The 19,262-nt window shown below is 37.2% G+C and overlaps 1 protein-coding gene across 1 annotated transcript; it reads right to left on the reverse strand.

Moving 5' to 3' along the window:
• Positions 1–1,141: 1,141 nt before the first annotated feature.
• Positions 1,142–18,995, reverse strand: LOC149190291 (protein TOPLESS-RELATED PROTEIN 2-like). The gene is made up of 22 exons (XM_089412098.1): positions 18,876–18,995; positions 18,656–18,735; positions 17,940–18,016; positions 17,764–17,834; positions 17,524–17,605; positions 13,242–13,318; positions 12,896–13,139; positions 12,650–12,737; positions 12,391–12,509; positions 11,234–11,310; positions 11,054–11,131; positions 10,620–10,952; positions 10,400–10,481; positions 4,890–4,985; positions 4,686–4,769; positions 4,366–4,477; positions 3,983–4,188; positions 3,648–3,860; positions 3,251–3,357; positions 2,731–2,974; positions 1,450–2,625; positions 1,142–1,256 (listed from the first exon to the last, which is right to left on the reverse strand). The coding sequence occupies exons 16-19, from the start codon at positions 4,373–4,375 to the stop codon at positions 3,259–3,261; spliced, it is 528 nt and encodes a 175-aa protein (XP_089268224.1). The 5' UTR covers positions 4,376–4,477; positions 4,686–4,769; positions 4,890–4,985; positions 10,400–10,481; positions 10,620–10,952; positions 11,054–11,131; positions 11,234–11,310; positions 12,391–12,509; positions 12,650–12,737; positions 12,896–13,139; positions 13,242–13,318; positions 17,524–17,605; positions 17,764–17,834; positions 17,940–18,016; positions 18,656–18,735; positions 18,876–18,995; the 3' UTR covers positions 1,142–1,256; positions 1,450–2,625; positions 2,731–2,974; positions 3,251–3,258.
• Between the last annotated feature and the right edge of the window lie 267 nt (positions 18,996–19,262).

Raw genomic sequence — 19,262 nt, forward strand, 5'->3', positions numbered from 1 at the left:
CATATATTCAAAAGAATTTAATGAGCAATAAAAAAAATCTTGCTAAACCCTATCAATAGTAATCAACGTTTCATCAATTAAGATTATGTGTCTAGATCTCTTAAAATATCCACCAACTAAAGGGTACTCATGACTGAGCACAAGGACATTATTTTATTTCCATTTGAACGTTAAACCCTATCAATAGTAATCAACGTATCAATAGTAATCAACGTTTCATCAATTAAGATTACGTGTCTAAATCTCTTAAAATATCCACCAACTAAAGGGTAGTCAAGGGTACTCAGTCATGACTGAGTGCAAGGACATTATTTTATTTCCATTTGAAAGTTGTAAGTTGTGTACAAGTGAAGAAAAAGAAACAATGCAGTAAATCAAAATCAAAATCTCCCGCTGTAAACATGTAGATGGTATCAATGTTCCCAGTTAAATGATTTTAAAATTTTCGACATTATTTCCATTTGGAGTGTGGGTTAACTAGTGTAGAAGAGAAACAATGGCCCATAGCAAACATGGGCAGCGCTAAGCATGCAAGTGTTTTGAATAGCATAAAATAGCATAAGCATGCAAGTGTCTTGAAGAGCATAAAATCTGGCAACTACCAATGGCATTGGCATAAGTGAACCTCCTATTAAATTGATATCCAATCCAAAATGATGTGAGATATTACAAGACATATTACAACTTGGATCTCTCACCTTAGAGAATCCATCAAAAACAAAACACACAGGTTGCAGCAATGAAAATGAAAAACATGAACATTATCCCATAAACTGAAAGAGTCTTCTTGCTTTCAGCAAATATGTGTGAAAATGAAAAACATGAACATTATCCCATAAACTGAAAGAGTCTTCTTGCTTTCAGCAAATATGTGTCTGATATGTGTCAATATGATTAAAACAATAGTCATCAAACACCTTAGAGAGTCCATCAAAAACAAAACACACAGATTGTAGCAATGAAAATGAAAAACATGAACATTATCCCATAAATTGAAAGATTCTTGCTTTCAGCAAATATGCGTCCGATATGTGTCAATATGATTAAAACAATGGTCATCCAATAGGAAAAAAGTTCATTGAGTCAATTGCAAAAACTCGTGCATAATTAATGTTTCCTCAATTGCATTATTTCAATCTGAGTTCCAATGGCATTCAACCCAAAAATGTTAAAATGCTGATTCGGTTAATAAATATAATATTCCCACACCACCTACACTTCAAGATCGAGAACCACCAGCAACCCATACGGCTGGTCTGATTGTTCACCAAAATGAAACGGTGTGAGCTTGGTTTTTTTCAGAAAGAAAAAGCTAAATTATATTATATTGAGTCTATATAATATAAACAAAATAGTACATATCAAGCTGATGAGACAGGAAAGTCTGGAGACATGGAACACAAAAACTCGAGGATAAGGAACCTCGGAGGAAGGATACAGAAAAATTACATAAGCAGATCCATGTAGATGAGACGCATCATGAAAGAACAGAGGGGAAGAGTTGGCTAATCAGGCTTGCACGAGCGATGAAAATGTATCGCTATAAGCTTAGTTGTAGGATCATGAAAACCTATAGCTGCCCGACCTATTGATTTCTTTCGATTGCTGGGGCTGATCATATGTCTCCTGTACCTCGTGCTGCTTTTATTACTAGCGGGTTGGTGGGCTGATGGGAGTGGTTTCTTTTTGCCGATATATTGATCTGAAAGGAAATAAACAATGACAAAGCTTCCGCATAAACCAGGTTGGTCCGAATGCACATGAACATATGAAAAAAACTCATGTGGTTAAAAAAAAAGGTTTAAAAATAGACACAAAGATACTCTCGGAAAGAATATCCATGAATTATGCTCCGATGACGGACTTCAAATTTTTACATGACCTAAAAAGAATATACTGCACCTAGATACTCATTTAGTATCATTTACAGTTGCTTATCCTCCATCTACAGTGCTGAACAATATCTGATAAAAATTACAATCTTGTTAGAATGCTTCAACCACTGGAACACAAGTGAGATGTGCGTTGAACAATATATGATGAAAATTACAATCTTGATAGAATGCCTCAACAACTGGAACACACAAGTGAGGCATTTCACTGATAGAATGCCTCAACAACTGGAACACACAAGTGAGGCATTTCACTGACAAGACGCTACCATTATTCATGGTATATTCTTGTAAATAAAGAGTTGATAGACACGAATTAGTACTGTGTACTTCAAATTGTTCTAATGTTTCCTTTGAACTACTTTGAAGGTGGTACACACAAGTGAGGCATTTCACTGATAGAATGCCTCAACAACTGGAACACACAAGTGAGGCATTTCACTGACAAGACGCTACCATTATTCATGGCATATTCTTGTAAATAAAGAATTGATAGACACGAATTAGTACTGTGTATTTCAAATTGTTCTAATGTTTCCTTTGAACTACCTTGAGGGTGGCTCCGAACCTTGGTTACTTCATGTTGGATTTGATCCGACAATTCCATTATATGGGGTGGTCCAACACCCCATTTCCCTTCTTACTCTGAAGGCTCAATAACATGAACTCCTCCATCTCTTATTCTAAGAGAAAATTGATTCGGTTTGGATGGACTAGAGGATAGGCATTACTACTGCATAAATAACCAAACAATAAATTAAATTATAATATGCCTTGTCAAAAGGCAAATCTGAAAAATAGATGTATCAACCATGGCAGAATGAAGGAGCTCATTTACCTGTTCATTCCCGATGGTAAATGAATAATATGCAAAGGGTGCAATGCGACAGTGAAGCTTCAAATTTTCTTAATCAAGCACTCCAACTGCAGCATCACAAAAGCTCGCATAAACTAGGACGCTGTCACATGAGTATATAGCACTTTGAAATAGGAACAGATTCTAGCTCGCATAAACTAGGACGCTGTCACATGAGTATATAGCACTTTGAAATAGGAACAGATAGTGAATCATGAGGAGACCACTGCAATGCAACCATGTAACAAGGTCATCCAATCTAGAGTGTCAGATAATTGATAGAATTCATTGATAATATCATCCTATTCCTATTAAAGATATTCAAAAATAATGGCTAATAGAGCATTTGAAAGGGGAAAAGAACAAAATCTTGAAAGCAACAATATCTGAATTCTGGAGTGAAAGTTTAGAAAATGATAAGATACATGTAACCAACTAAACTGAATATGGCTAGACAAATAGGCTAGATTCTAAAGAAACAATTCTTTGAGAAAGCTCTTACAAAATAGGTCATTTGACAATGCAGGTGGAAGTCTGTCCGAACGTTATAGCACCGCTAAGGGAACCAGGAGCAGTAACTGCAGAAGGCATGACATTCGCAATTGAAGTCTACATAGTAAAAATGATTTAGTTAGAGTTTAAACTTTGCCATTAATTAGCAGTTTGTGTACATAGTAAATATGCATGGAAGAAACAATCTACCTTTGTTTCCATTATCTCTGGTAGCACCCTCGTTCCCTCAAAGGGTCACCGCTAAGGGAACCAGGAGCAGTAACTGCAGAAGGCATGACATTCGCAATTGAAGTCTACATAGTAAAAATGATTTAGTTAGAGTTTAAACTTTGCCATTAATTAGCAGTTTGTGTACATAGTAAATATGCATGGAAGAAACAATCTACCTTTGTTTCCATTATCTCTGGTAGCACCCTCGTTCCCTCAAAGGGTCTACTCCCCAGCATGCGAATTAAGCGAAATCCCTCTGCGTTGGCTAAGATCTTTATGCCATTGTCATTCCCCTCTGTGTTGGCTAAGATCTTTATGCCATTGTCATTCGTTATGACTGCCAGCAGGGAACCATCTTCACTGAAACGAAGGTGAGGACTAGCCTGGACCTTTTTGGAAATAAAGCAAAGATTATGCATTGAGATGTGATCAAGAAAACTCAAAATAATGTGTTAGAAACTCCTCTCAAACTGAAAATAAACCATCCTCATCTTCAAAAATAATTTCTTACCGAACTACCGGTGTTATCCATGTGCCAAAACTTTATTTGAAATTCATCATCAACTGCCAAGAATCTATTCCTGGTTGTATCAAATTGCACAACACCTAAGGAACGCTTCCTAAAACTAGAATATGTCCGCTTGATTGTTCCCTCACTTTCAATTCCACTCAACCAGGTATGAATCACCAACTTTACTTGTTCCACAGGAGAAGAGCCTAATAAAAAATACAAATGATTATATACTTCAAAAAAGAGCCTAATAAAAAATGCAAATGATTATATACTTCATAAATAATCTTGACAGAGCAAATATAGAAAATTGGATAAAGTAAAAGTCAGATCCACATGAAGAGACTTTACAAACTAAACACCATTCTAAGTTAACATTTTACCTTGTTCCATCAGCACTGTAAGTCATTGTAGTGCACCAGAGGCCTGGAGCATTATAGTCCACCCTAGATCCCCCAAGATAATACAACCAGGCTTTGACCTTTCCATCAATAGCTGTAGAAAATATAAATTGCACACAAACAAAGAATCACAATTCATCTACCTTTAGTGCAATAAAGTATTTGTCATACGGAAAAATTCACAGGAAGCCAAACATCAAACAAAAATAAAATATGCAACCTAACTTCAAAACAACTAGAATTTAATATTACTCAACTGCAATGCACATGATTTTTTTTCCAAGTCTCAAAGAACAAAGTACCTGAATATTTTCTACAGGTGAGGACAAGCAGAACATATATAGTTGCTTCATGACCTTCAAATGTACACTGCTTTCGACCAGTTACTGCATCCCACACATACAAGCACAAACAAATTTTTTTCTTTCTTTTTAAATTTTTTATATACAGATAAGTAAGCGACAATTACTAGAATGAGTCTTGACACACATGATAAAGCGTATTACCTTGATGGTCTTATCATCCCCTCATGTAATTATGAAGAGCTGGTAGGGAGGGTGTGAAAAAGCAATATCATTCACACCACCAACATGTGCCTCAATCTGTTTAAATTATATCAATGTTAATGAATATACTTTCAATACAAACTTGATTTTACAGACCTACAAGAATGTACAGGTTGGCCATGCAAGCAAACCTCTAGATGTTGTCTCAAATCCCCTGCCACAGAATAAGAATATATATGTGAACTATATGCTTGGAAAACGCAACTCCTATAACACAAATGCAGGCATGTCATGTTGAAGAAAGTGTAACTAGGTTCGGTCTTCTCGGACTTCTGCTTGGAAGGCATTGCACTGCTCTGTGTGAGCCCTTCTTGGCTCTGTGTCACCCTCACTGGGTATTGAGTTGCCTTCTCTACGTCTTTCTCTGCCTCTCTACTGCGTATTCTTGGCTCCAGAGAAGATTCTCCAGCCAAAACTATCTCTTCCCCTCTCTGCGTGATCACCACGAAATCACTGTGTTGATGTCTAGCTCAACAATTCGATCTGACTGATCAACTCTCTGTGTATCTTCCAAATGACCCTCAAGCCTCCTTAAATAATCTTCTCGTTGACATTCAACGACCCAGATTAGAAGCTAATCAATGGCTAAGATCATTTTTGCTTGATCCTTGTCTTCTTCTAGAAGTTACACCCATAGTTAGATTAATACTCATTAATTATTTTAATTTCCTAAGTTTAGACTTAGGGACCCATTAAAAATAATTAATTATTTTAATAAAACTGTCTTCGGGTGGAATTTCCAAAAACGCTTTCTGAGTTGTTCGGAATACATGTGCCCAAGCCTCCTTGCAAAATTTGAGACTTAGAGCACATCCGATGCTACCAGAAATCAACACTCCCTCTTAGCGAGGAATGTGCTCTAGCAATGCCTCCCATTGAAGCGTCACCCTGACTTCATAACATCATCCTCTACGCTACTGATGTATGACATGCTATCCACCAACTACTGCGTTGTTGCTGCAACTGTACTACTGCTGACACTACCACTGCCAATACTACATCCGTACTACAAACCCCCTCTCAAGTGCTGTATTTGTGCTGTTACTAGCATTGCCACTGCTAACACTTTATCTGCACTACAATTGGAAAACATCCCAAAATTTGAACAAGTGTTCAACATAGATGCATCTCGATGTTGAAGATCTGACTGCTGCTAGCCCCACACTATCCTTCTGAAGCCACTGCGCTGCTATTGCTACTGCACTGTGCCTCCCTGCACTGCTGCAACTCTGCATTACACTGCTCAGACTTGGCGTTCTAGCCACTACATATGTTGCTCCAACACTCCTCTACACCAACTGACACTAGTTCATCCTGCTAGTTCTGATTCGGGCTCCCATAGCAAGGAATTGATTCGAGAGGTGGGGTCCTCAAGGATCCTGCCCATTTGTAGCTCTTTCGAAATACAACTCTAAATCAACCCACCTCCCCCTTGGAGGTATCTCGGTTGTCATGGCAAACTCCTCCTCCTTGATCTTCATGGGTTCAGCCTTCGGATCGTGCTTCTCATCTTTGTCCTTCTTCCTGAAAGGACATTGTGTTGTGTAGTGACCCCTTTCACCACACCTAAAGCATTTGATCTTCGAGACGTCCTTCTTTCGCCTTCGCTGCTCCTGCTGCCCCTTGGATGCAAGGGCTGTATTCTCTTCCTCCTCCTTGGGCTTCAACCCACTGTTGTTGCTTCCGTCAAGCTTACACTTGACTAGATCTCTCCTCAGTTCTTCTTGCTTGAGAGTTGCCCACATACTATCCCAGTATGGCAAAGCTGCCCTGCCCAGGATACTCTAGACAAAGACCTGCCACTCTTCTGAGACTAAATTTAGGGCCAGTCTTACCATCTCGGAGCCTTGAGGTGTAGACCCCACAATTGCTAACTCATCTAGAGTCTCCTGAAGCTTCGTAAGGAACGGATCAATGCGCTCCCCCTTCTGCATCTATGCAGATCTCAGTTTTTGATCTAAGTAAATCTTCCACTGCTCGGGAGATCCTTGATACAATGTTGCCAAGGCATCCCACATCTCCATAGCAATCCCCCTTTGTTGAAATGTGACATACCACGTGATCCTTTACTCCATCAAGGATCATCATCTTGGCCTTCGCCATTTCTCCCTTGTACTTCTTTAGTGGATTTGGATCTTCAGGCTCAGTCACCATGTTGTCGACATAGGCCTTGAGAAAATGCTCATCTAGAAGGCATGACATCCTTGCCTTCCAGATCACGTAGTTAGATGCCTCATCCAACTTGTCCTGATCTCTCAACCCACTGGCTGCCATCTTTGCCACAAAAATGTCGAATTGCTTCTCTTTGTCTCTTACTGCTGCTCCTCAAGCAATAAGAAAACAAATTTCTTGGCGGGAAGTCTCTTTTCTGACGTCTTTCAACGCAAAAATTCTGCTTGCTGAAAACTGCGTCCCACCAACTCTTTCCTCACGCTGAGGCTCGGCGCTGCTCACTCTAGCTTGGCAAGATTTCGATCTGGAAGTCTTTCCTTTGTGTCGACTCACTCAGAGAGAGACTTTCCTTGAAAATTCAACCTTCCTGGCCTGGACTGCACAATCCCTCTGGGGATTCGAACTGCTGCCTCCTATAGCTATTCGACCTTCTTCTCTGCTCAACGTTGGGTTCTCTAGCACTGCTCTTCTTGTCTCACCTGCACTGCTCTGATACCATGTGAAAATTCCTAAACCGGAATCCCTACTGCAACAATTGATGATATTTTTCCTATTTGTTAAATTCCTTTAAACAAATTACTTGCAGTTTCCTACGACAAATATTGAAATACATACACTGCATCCTTCACTTAATTAAATATAATGTGGAAACAAGAATCTGAGCAAGAAGGAAAATACAACACAATGACACCGTTATTTTTGGACAAAAGTCCCCAGAAAAACCCAATGTGGGAAAACTGGTGCAGCAGATTTGAAGGTTTTATTATTATGCAGTAGTAATTTCTGAATACAAACTCTGGATGCCTTGCTGGCAATCCAGTACACAGAATATCACTCAGCAGAAGAAATTAGTGAGATTACATCACTCTACACTGCAAGTCCTGGCTGATCCGGTAGCTGAACTAACGAGTCCTCGACTATCTTTGCGCTGCCCCTACGCAGTCATTGCGTGGGCCTGCGTCACTGCCTTTGAGGCACTATGTCACCTCTCTGCTAGATCAATTTGCTCTCAGGAGCTTCAACTTCAACCCTCCCGGCTCAAAATGTCAAACCCCCAGCAAAATCTCAGACTTCTGCTTGGAAGGCACTGTGCTACTCTACGTGAGCCCTTCTTGGCTCTAGGTCACCCTCATTGGGTACTGCACTGCCTCCTCTGCATCTTTCTTTGCCTCTCTGTTGCATATTCTTGGCTCCGGAGAAGATCCTCTAGCCAAAACTATATTTTCCCCTCTCTGGGTGATCACCACGAAATCACTGCTCTGCTCTCTAGCTCAGCAATTCGATCTGACTAATCAACTCTCTGTGTATCTTCAAAATGACCCTCAAGCGTCCTTAAATAATCTTCTTGTTGACATTCAACGACCCAGATTAGAAGCTAATCAATGGCTAAGATCATTTCTACTTGATCCTCGTCTTCTTCTAGAAGTTAGACTGACAGTTAGATTAATACCCATTAATTATTTTAATTTCCTAAGTTTAGACTTAGGGACCCATTATAAATAAATAATTATTTTAATAAAACTATCTCCGGGTAGAATTTCCCGGAACGTTTTCTGGTTCTTTGGAATACATGTGCCCAAGCCTCCCAGCAAAATTTGAGACTTAGAGCACATCCGATGCTACCAAAAATCAACAGGAAGAAGGGTATCGTAGGTCTGAGGTAACCCTAGATTTGGGGCCGCAAAGATCTATAGCAAGGCCTAGGTATTCAGTCAAGAAAATGACCATAACTGTGGTTGTTGGAGACTATGTGGTAGCGTCTTCAAGGAGATAGATTGCTAAGGTTGGAGGGTTGTCCATGAGGTTTTGGACAACAATTTTGGTATGCATTAGTTATGGCTTCTTCCTATGCAGAGAGCCATCCTATGGTCTGTCCAAATCTTAGTGAAAGAATAGCCTAGATCTTTGATGAATGAAGAGGGTCAAGACCTAGAAAGGGAGGTTGATGCCTTTTTGTTGCGAGTAGAAGTTTGAGATGGAAGAATGTTGTGAGTAGAAGTTTGAAATGGAAGGATAACGAGAAGGGTGATGTAGTAAAGGAAAAGTTAAGGTTTGTTCAAACTTCAAAGGTTTGAACAACAATTGTAATTAGCCCTAAGAACAGGGATATAAAACACATCTTATTATTGTTGGTGGGTTGTTTGGAATAGCCCTAGATCTGGACAATTTAAGGAGACATTGCAGAAGAAAGGGTCGTCTCGGAAGCCCTAGATTAGTCATGGTGTTGACTGTGTATGAGTAACTTTGGAAGCCCTAAGGGTTGAGCTTTGAAGGATGAAAGGGCAGCCAAGAGGGTTAGATCTGCTACGACCTAGGAGTAGCATTCTGGAGCATCCAGGAAGTTGACAAGTGGGTAGTCTAGAAGACCTCAAGTACAATGTTCATGAAAGGAATCAATGGGCTGTTCTAAGGCAGAGTAATAGAGCCCTAGTTTAGCATATGAAAGAAGCCATATGGTTGACAAGAGGGCATATCATGAAGACCCAAGGAGTAGAATTCTTAATGGAGCTAGAAGGTTGCTAGTGGGCAGATCCGTGAGCCAAAGTTCAGTGACACAAAAGGAGTTGTGAACATTGATAGTTGTAGCTAAAGATACAAGTGCAGTGATCAAAAAATTAAGAGGCAAGAGGACTTGCCATATGTGTTCAAGGTACGTGCGCTAAAAGTGATGTAGTGTGTGTTGTCAACAAGTAGGTCAAGTGTACTTTGTTTAGGGTAGATTGGTGGTCACAGCAGTTGACACCAAGCCCTATTTGTGTCCTCATATCAGGGCTATATGTAAGGGCCATGATCCCTAGTACGGGAGCCCTAAGACTATTGTATTATAGTTTGTACTATAACAAGTAGAGGGTTTAAAACGTTAAAAAATGTCATGTGCACTAGTTGATTCACTAATGTATGCTATTTCATTGTGAAAAGTAGAAGTGTTGTCACATTTGAGTGCGTTTGTGTTTGTGATTTTAGATTTCAACCAAATTCTTAAGTGTCATGGAAAAATCAACAAACTTACGCTTGAATTAACCACACACATACCTGCTCTCCCTTGGCTAATATTATAGTAGCGACAATCATGCAAAATAAGCACTAAAAATGTGAACCGAAGTATACATTTTCTATTTGATTCATTTCAAAGTTTTACGAAAAAATCTTGAATCTCACACATGAACAAGATCATACTACCTCGAAACCATTACAAAAGGATAAATAGTTGTGCAAACAACGAATATTTCAGTGTATTAAAAGACAATAGTATTTTGTAGGAGAAAAGTATGGCTCACACATCCTTTGTGCCAAGTTTGTAGAATTTCTAGTGTATCTTCACCACTTGAACTTTGTGGATTATACAATTGTATGCGTTCACTGCTTAAAGAAGATCATTATAGTTGATTATGAGAGCATAGATAACACATAATAAATTGAATAACAAACAAGTGAAGCCACAAATTAGAAAATGATACTTTTAAGTGAAATGCAGTGCATATAGGTATGTTAACTCACCTTCATTTATGAACAATAACCTCCATTTTCTCTGTCTGCTTCCTTCATTTCTTTCTCTGTCTTCTTTCATTTCATTTTCCACACCCAACAAATGAAACCAAGACCAAACTACAAAAAACGTGAAAAAAAGGAAAACAAAGGAAAACGAGTACAACACACCCAACAAATGAAACCAAGACCAAACTAACAAAATGACCAAAAAAAACGAAGGAAAATAAGTACAACTCAAAGCATGGCCATGCTCAAACTCAGAAAACAAAACATGTAGACAACAACAAAGAAAAATTGCAAATATCCACTTTGCACATCATCGGTCCTATAATGTGGTCTCCTCTGCTAAAAAAAAAGTGGGTTGAATAAGGTTAAAATATACACACAATTAGTAATGGTAAGCATATTTCAAAACCAATAATTATTCATAATAGAAAACTCACCTCCCTTAGATTTTGTTTTATAACGATGAGCACTCTCTTTTGTATTCCACCATCGGTCCTATAATGTGGTCTCCTCTGCTGAAAGGAAAAAAAGTGGGTTGAATAAGGTTAAAATATACACACAATTAGTAATGGTAAGCATATTTCAAAACCAATAATTATTCATAATAGAAAACTCACCTCCCTTAGATTTTGTTTTATAACGATGAGCACTCTCTTTTGTATTCCACTTGTTCGTGCTCATCAAAACAAGCCATCTACAACAAATACAAAATAAGATATTAGAATTGTTATATAAGTTCAACTAAAGAGTCAAACGCAATAATTAATCGTAATAACAAACACACCTTTCTTTAAGACTGTTATATAAAAGATGAGAGTCCATTTTGTATTTCATGTATTCATGCTCAATGGAACAAGCCATTTGCTAGATATACAATAAAACATTAGATTTTTAATAGAATTTAAACTAGAGAGTTTGAAGATATGAACTTGTCATGAAACTTAGTTCGATTCAAGTTATATTCTGTTCTATATCTCAAAAAAATATAAATTTTATAAACTAGATGTAAATCTACTACAAGTAATACAAACAATGTTTACATAAGAATGTATTCATGCTCAATGGAACAAGCCATTTGCTAGATATACAATAAAACATTAGATTTCTAATAGAATTTAAACTAGAGAGTTTGAAGATATGAACTTGTCATGAAACTTAGTTCGATTCAAGTTATATTCTGTTCTATATCTCAAAAAAATATAAATTTTATAAACTAGATGTAAATCTACTACAAGTAATACAAACAATGTTTACATAAGATGTAAATATTTTGGAAAAGGAATCTAAGCATATTTAAACATATTGGACACTCAAAATCCCAAGGTCCACAAGGCAGTAGTGTTGTATGTGAGCACGATGGTTGATTGGTTGAAGGCACGTTGTGTGGGGGTGTGCATGTGACTGGGAGCAAGAAAACATATGCTGCACTATCCTAGACATTGCAACTATAGTCACTCACTGCACAAATTAATATTATATATGAGATCACAAATAAACCACGAGAGAAAATGAATAACAAATATATAGAGCAATAAATTAATCATACAAGTACCTATTTTCTCTTGGCTAATGTTATAGTAGCAACAATTGTGAACCTCAATATAACATTTCCCTTTATTCTATGTCAAAGTTATTGGAAAATCTCAAATCTCACACTCACTAACAAGATCATACTACCCTGAAGCCATGACAAAAGGATAAATTGATTTGCAAAAAAAAATATTTCAGTCGATTAAAGGAAAATATTCTTATGTAGAAAAAAAATATGGCTCACCAATCGTCCCAATTGCATTGGTAGAATGTCTAGGGTATTTTCACCTTGACCTTCATAGACTATAGAATCTAGGGTATTTTCACCTTGACCTTCATAGACTATAGAATTGTGGTTGCTGACTACACAAAGTAGAACGATATAGTTGAGTGTGAGACCACATATAAAACATATAATAAATTGAAAAACAAGCAAATGGATTCACAAATGAATGAAAGATAATTGTGAGTGAAATGCATTGCATATAGTTAAGGTGATTCACCTTCATTTATGATGATAACCTCCATCTTATCTTATTGATTTTCTCTCCTTGCTGCCTTCCTTTCCTATTGCACATCTAGTAAACAAAACTAAGACCAAACTACAAGAAATGAGAAAAAAATGTGAGTACAACAAAAACTTTACCATGCTAAAACTCAACAAAAAGAAAACATGTAGTCAATAACAAACAATAAATTGAAAACTTCCCCTTTGCACATTATCTCTAATGCAATGTAAGGTGATTCACCTTCATTTATGATGATAACCTCCATCTTATCTTATTGATTTTCTCTCCTTGCTGCCTTCCTTTCCTATTGCACATCTAGTAAACAAAACTAAGACCAAACTACAAGAAATGAGAAAAAAATGTGAGTACAACAAAAACTTTACCATGCTAAAACTCAACAAAAAGAAAACATGTAGTCAATAACAAACAATAAATTGAAAACTTCCCTTTGCACATTATCTCTAATGCAATGTCCTCTCCTCAGCTGAAAGGAAAAAAAAGTGGGGTGAATATTTTTAAAATCTAAACATAGATAGTAATGGTAAGCATAATTCAAAACCAATAATTATTCATAATAGCAACACACCTCCTCTAGAGTTTGTTATATAACGATAAACACTCCATTTTGTATTCCACTTACTCGTGCTCACCACAACAAAACATCTACAACAAATACATGATAAGGTATTAAAATCAATATACAATTTAAACGGGAGTATTGAATGCAATAATTAATCATAATATGAAACATACTTGTCTTTGGGTTTTGCTATATAAAGGGGGATAATCCATTTTGTCTTTCCATGATTTTGATGGATTTTAGTAAATATGACTTACTACACACCAACAAATGCGCTTTAATTGATTTAGTTAATAAATAGACCATAACACATTGAAGTCAACAAATACCTTTAATTATTTTAGTCAGAATTTAGACCATAATACATTGAAATCCCAAGGTGGGAGCCCTCTCTCTCTCGAGAGCTTTTGAAATAGAAAATCAAGCGGACTTACTCTAAGAACTTGTGTCAAGGGGAAAGGGTTACTAGTTTCAAGCTAGAACTTATGGGAAAGAAATATGTTGCTTCAACAACTTCATATTTAGATAGCGCATTTGTGTACATAAGGTCGAGCTTATTAAATTGTATTATTAGCTAGTCGTGTCAAGATCACATGTAGAAGTTTTGAAAGATATGTAAATATCGATCTTCTAATGAACTTTTGTATTTTAGATGAAAGTCAAGCATAAGGTCAAGTTGTTCCCTATTTTGGAGCATTTAGGGATGTTTTCTCTTACAGTCCACAATCATGAGCACGCATCAACAAAGCTAATGGGCAAAAAGGAGATTTGGTCATATTTGATAGTACCTAGTAGATTTTCTATAATTGTAATAACAATTTTCTTCAGCTTCTTTTGGCCACAGAAGGGGTAATATTGTCTATCTGGAATTTGGAGAAATATTTGGTCATATAGTTTGATATAAATCCCATTGGTTATGACCTTATGTGGACTGGATAGGCATATATTTAAATTTATATTTAATATGAGCAAAGAGAAATTATCTGATAAGAAAGAAATTGCGTTGGGTATGAAAGCTATTAGTCTTCACACTTTTTAGTCTAGGAATTCAACACATATTTTTGCAGTGTCACATAGGAGTAACAGGTCGACAACTATATACAATAGCTTTGCCAATCATGGTAGCTTACGGTTTGTTGTGTCTGAGGAAAACAAAAGGGCCATGGAGCAATGCGCAGGTTGGGTGGTGATTTCAATGATATTTGGAGCCTACAACAAGATTAGGCCACCCATGCATGTGAGGAGAATCACTATAGAAAACATTGGTTTCCTCGTGTTTGTGAGCAATATAGCTCTCACGCGCTTTACTAAACTTGCTAGTTACCAAATCAGAAAAAATGAATCTCATAAAATAGGAATTTTGGCGCATAGTTTTGGTCAATGAGTTGACATACAATAGAACTGTTATCTTCTTCACAATTTTTTCCCGACGCTAACATTGTTTTTGTTGGAGATTGTTTTTAGCTTAAAGAACTCTAATACAAAGGTGGTCTTCTCATACCTATTGTGACTTCTTTCTCAGTTTATTCCACGACTATAAAAATCATTCGGTTTTATATTTGTATGTAGACATTGACCTCCAATATCTTCCATTATACTAGTAGGCATAAGCGATTAAAACACCTAATGATGTATAAATCCGCATAGTTGTTTGGCTACAACATCATTTTTACGTCTACACAACACAAAATTAAAGGGGTTGCAGTGATATAGAAAAATATTTTGGATTTACATCAGAGACGATCTCAAAGAGTTCTTTGGGAGAAAAGTATCATTGAAAGTTTCTAAGCATATCTCAGATCGATTCCAGCAATGGAAGTGCAAAGTTAAGTGAAATGTGCTTCTAGAGGACATGATCTCTACTGATGAAGGAGTCATCACTTTCAGACCACCTATGCTTGGGTTTGTGTGAGTTTGCACCACCCAAGGGTTTACCCTTTTGTGGGAAAAGAATCCAAGCATTGGGATTTTGTACCCAAGGCGTGGATGTGAAATCAAGAAAATGACTTATTATTTATTTATTGTTGCAAGTGGAGAACCCTTAGAGGAGCAAGGGTGACCTAAGGCTACGATGAAGGGTCTTGATAGAATGAAGAAATTAATTTTCCTTAAGTTAGTTGGGGTTTGTCTTGGGATTTTGTACCCAAGGTGTGGGTGTGAAATCAAGAAAAGCGATTATTATTTATTCATTGTTGCAAGTGGAAAACCCTTAAAGGAGCAAGGGTGACCTAAGGCTACGATCAAGGGTCTTGATCAAATGAAGAAATTAATTTTCCCTAACTTAGTTGGGGTTTGTCTAGAAACTTTGAGTGGGCCTAAGCTTGGAAAGACACCCTTTGAGGGCAAAGTCTACCCTCATGAGAAAACTATAAGAAGGGAAGTTGTGAAACTCATTTGATTATACAACAAGTGCAATTCTTCTAAGGTGAGGACTGATCCAAGTAGGCTACATACCTCTAGAAGCCGAGCTAGATAAAGAAATAGAAGGAGGGTTTCGTGTTTGACTTTTTGTCTCATGCTCTAGTTAAGGTTCAAGGAGGATGTTGTCTGAGTTTGGTGAGGCTTTCAATGAGCAAGTCTATGCATCCATGTAGTGGAAGAGACTTGTGGAAAAGGCCGAAAGTTCTGGGCCAATAGCAGTGGTACTTTTGTGATCTAGCCGCAGACTCCTGTACCTTATTAGAGGGCCAAAACACCTTGAATAAGGTTGTTCTGGTATGCCATGAGGATTGGAGCAAAGTTGGAGTAACGCCGCATGCCTTAGAGGACCAATGCAACAAATACAGGGCTGGAAGAAGGGTACAACAGGTCTGAGATAACCCAAGATTTGGGGCCACAGAGATCTGTAGCAAGGCCTAGGATGAAAATGACAGGAACGGTGGTTGTTTGGAGGCTCAGTGGTAGCGTCCTCAAGGATTTACATTGCTAAGGTTGGAGGGTTGTCCATGAGGTTTTGGACAACAATTTTGATATGCGCTAGTTAAGGCTTCTTCCTATGCAGAGAGCCATCCTATGGTCTGTCCAAATCTCAGTGAAAAAATAGCCCAGATCTTTGATGAATGAAGAGGGTCGAGACCCTAGAAAGGGAGGCAGATGACTCTTTGTTGTGGGTAGAATTTTGAGATGGAAGGACAACGAGAAGGGTGATGTAGTAAAGGAAAAGTTAAGGTTTGTTCAAAGGTTTGAACAACAATTGTAATTAATCCTAAGAACAAGGATATAAAACACATCTTATCACTATTGGTGGGTTGTTTGGAATAGCCCTAGATTTGGACAATTTAAGGAGACAAATTGCAGAAAAAAGGGCAGCCTTGGAAGCCCTAGATTAGTCACGGAGTTCGTTGTGTATGGGTAATTTTGGAATCCCTTTAGAATGCATCTTATCACTATTGGTGGGTTGTATGTAATAGCCCTAGACAAATTGCAGAAGAAAGGGAAGTCTCGGAAGCCCTAGATTAGTCATGGTGTTGACTGTGTATGGGTAATTTTGGAAGCCCTAAGGGTTGAACTTTGAAGGATGAAAGGGAAGCCAAGAGGGCTAGATCTGGTGTGACCTAGGAGTAGCATTCTGGAGCATCTAGGACATTGAAAAATAGGTAGTTTAGAAGACCTCAAGCACATTGTTCAAGAAAGGAATCAATGGGCTGTTAGAAGGCAGAGTATTGGAACCTTCGTTCAACTTATGAGAGGAGCCATATGGTTCACAAGAGGGCATATCGAAAAGACCCAAGGAGCAAACTTCTTAATGGAGCTAAAAGGCTGCTAGTGGGCAGATCCGTGAGCCAAAGTTCAGTGAAAAAAGCGGTTATGATCATTGATAGTTGCAGTTGAAGATGCAAGTGCAGTGATCAAAATATTGGGAGGCAAGAGGACCCGCCAGATGTGTCCAAGGTGCCCGGACTAAGAGGGCTATAGTACGCATTGTCAACAAGTAGGTTAAGTGTACTTTCTTTAGCATAGATTGGTGGTCATAACAGTTGAGACCAAACCCTAGTCGTGTCCTTATATAAAGGCTATATGTAAGGACAATGATCCCTAGTATGGGAGTCCTAAGACTATTGTATTATAGTTTGTAATATAACAAGTAGATGGTTTGAAAAGTTAAAAATTGTCATGTGCACTAGTTGATTCACTGTTGTGCAAAGTAGAAGTGTTGTCGCATTTGAGTGTGTTTGTTTTCGTGATTTTAGACTCGAAACCATTACAAAATGATCAATCGTTATGCAAAAAAAAATATTTCTGTGTATTAAAGGACAATAGTATATTGTAGGAGAAAAGTATGGCTCACCCATCCTTTGTGCCAAGTTTGTAGAATTTCTAATGTATCTTCACCACCTCACCTTTGTAGATTATACAATTGTAGTCGCTCACTACATAAAGAAGATCATTATAGTTGATTATGAGAGCATTGATAACACATAATAAATTGAATAACAAACAAGTGCAGCCACAAATTAGCAAACGATACTTTTAATTGAAAATTACTGCATATAGGTATGTTATTTCACTTTCATTTCTGAACAATAACCTCCATTTTCTATGTTTGCTTCCTTCATTTCCTTTTCCACACACAACATCTCTCCTACAATGTGCTCTCCTCTGCTGAAAGGAAAAAAAGTGGGTTGAATAAGGTTAAAATATACACACAATTAGTAATGGTAAGCATATTTCAAAACCAATAATTATTCATGATAGAAAACACACCTCCCTTAGAGTTTGTTTCATAATGATGGACACTCTCTTTTGTATTCCACTTGTTCGTGCTCAGCAAAACAAGCCATCTACAACAGATACAAAATAAGATATTAGAATCATTATATAAGTTAAAAAGAGTCTAACGTAATAATTAACCGTAATAAGAAGAACAATGTTCTTTAAGATTGTTATATAAAAGGGGATTTTGTGGGGGTGTGCATGCGATGTGGAGCAAGAAAACATACATTGCACCATCCTAGACACTGCAACTATAGTCACTCACTGCACAAAGTAATATTATATATGAAATCACAAATAAACCACAAGAGAAATTGAATAACAAATATATAGAACGATAAATTAATCATACACATATCTCTTCGCCTTGGCTAATGTTATAGCCACAACAACCATGAACAATAAGCCCTAAAATTGTGAACCTCAATATAACATTTCCCTTTATTCTGTAACAAAGTTATTGGAAAATCTCAAAGCTCACAATTAGCAGCAACAACCATGAACAATAAGCCCTAAAATTGTGAACCTCAATATAACATTTCCCTTTATTATGTATTAAAGTTATTGGAAAATCTCAAAGCTCACACTCATGAACAAGATCATACTACCCTGAAGCCATGATGAAAGGATAAATCGATTCGCAAAAAACAAATATTTCAATTGATTAAAGGAAAATATTCTTATGTAGGAAAAAAAATATGGCTCACCAATTGTCCAAGCTGCATTGGTAGAATGTCTAAAGTATCTTCATCTTGAACTTCAGAGATTATACAATTGTGGTTGCTCACTACAAAAAGCAGATTGATATAGTTAAGTGTGAGACCAGATATAAAACATGTAATAAATAGAAAAGGAAGCAATTGGATTCACAAATGAATGAAAGTTAATTGTGGGTCAAATGCATTGCATATATTTAAGGTGGTTCACCTTCATTTATGAATGATAAACTCCATCTTATCTCATTGATTTTCTGTCGAAACCATTACAAAATGATCAATCGCTATGCAAAAAGAAAATATTTCTGTGTATTAAAGGACAATAGTATTTTGTAGGAGAAAAGTACGGCTCACCCATCCTTTGAGCCAAGTTTGTAGAGTTTCTAATGTATCTTCACCACTTCACCTTTGTAGATTATACAATTGTAGTCGTTCACTACATAAAGAAAATTATTATAGTTGATTATGAAAGCATAGATAACACATAATAAATTGAATAACAAACAAATGGAGCCACAAATTAGCAAATGATACTTTTAAGTGAAAATTACTGCATATAGGTATGTTTGTTTTTTTTTTTCCACAGAAAAAATTCCAA

This window comes from Pinus tabuliformis, chromosome 3_1, assembly GCF_031772625.1.
Source record: "Pinus tabuliformis cultivar Carrire ecotype Pingquan chromosome 3_1, CPIR1, whole genome shotgun sequence".
Taxonomy (NCBI): Eukaryota; Viridiplantae; Streptophyta; class Pinopsida; order Pinales; family Pinaceae; genus Pinus; species Pinus tabuliformis.

Excerpts from the sequence above, each read along its gene's own strand:
- LOC149190291 (XM_089412098.1), bottom strand. Across the intron at positions 3,861-3,982 it reads TGGATAACACCGGTAGTTCG|GTCCAGGCTAGTCCTCACCT; the intron begins GTAAGAAATTAT and ends ATTTCCAAAAAG. Across the intron at positions 3,358-3,647 it reads CAGAGATAATGGAAACAAAG|ACTTCAATTGCGAATGTCAT; the intron begins GTAGATTGTTTC and ends TTTACTATGTAG.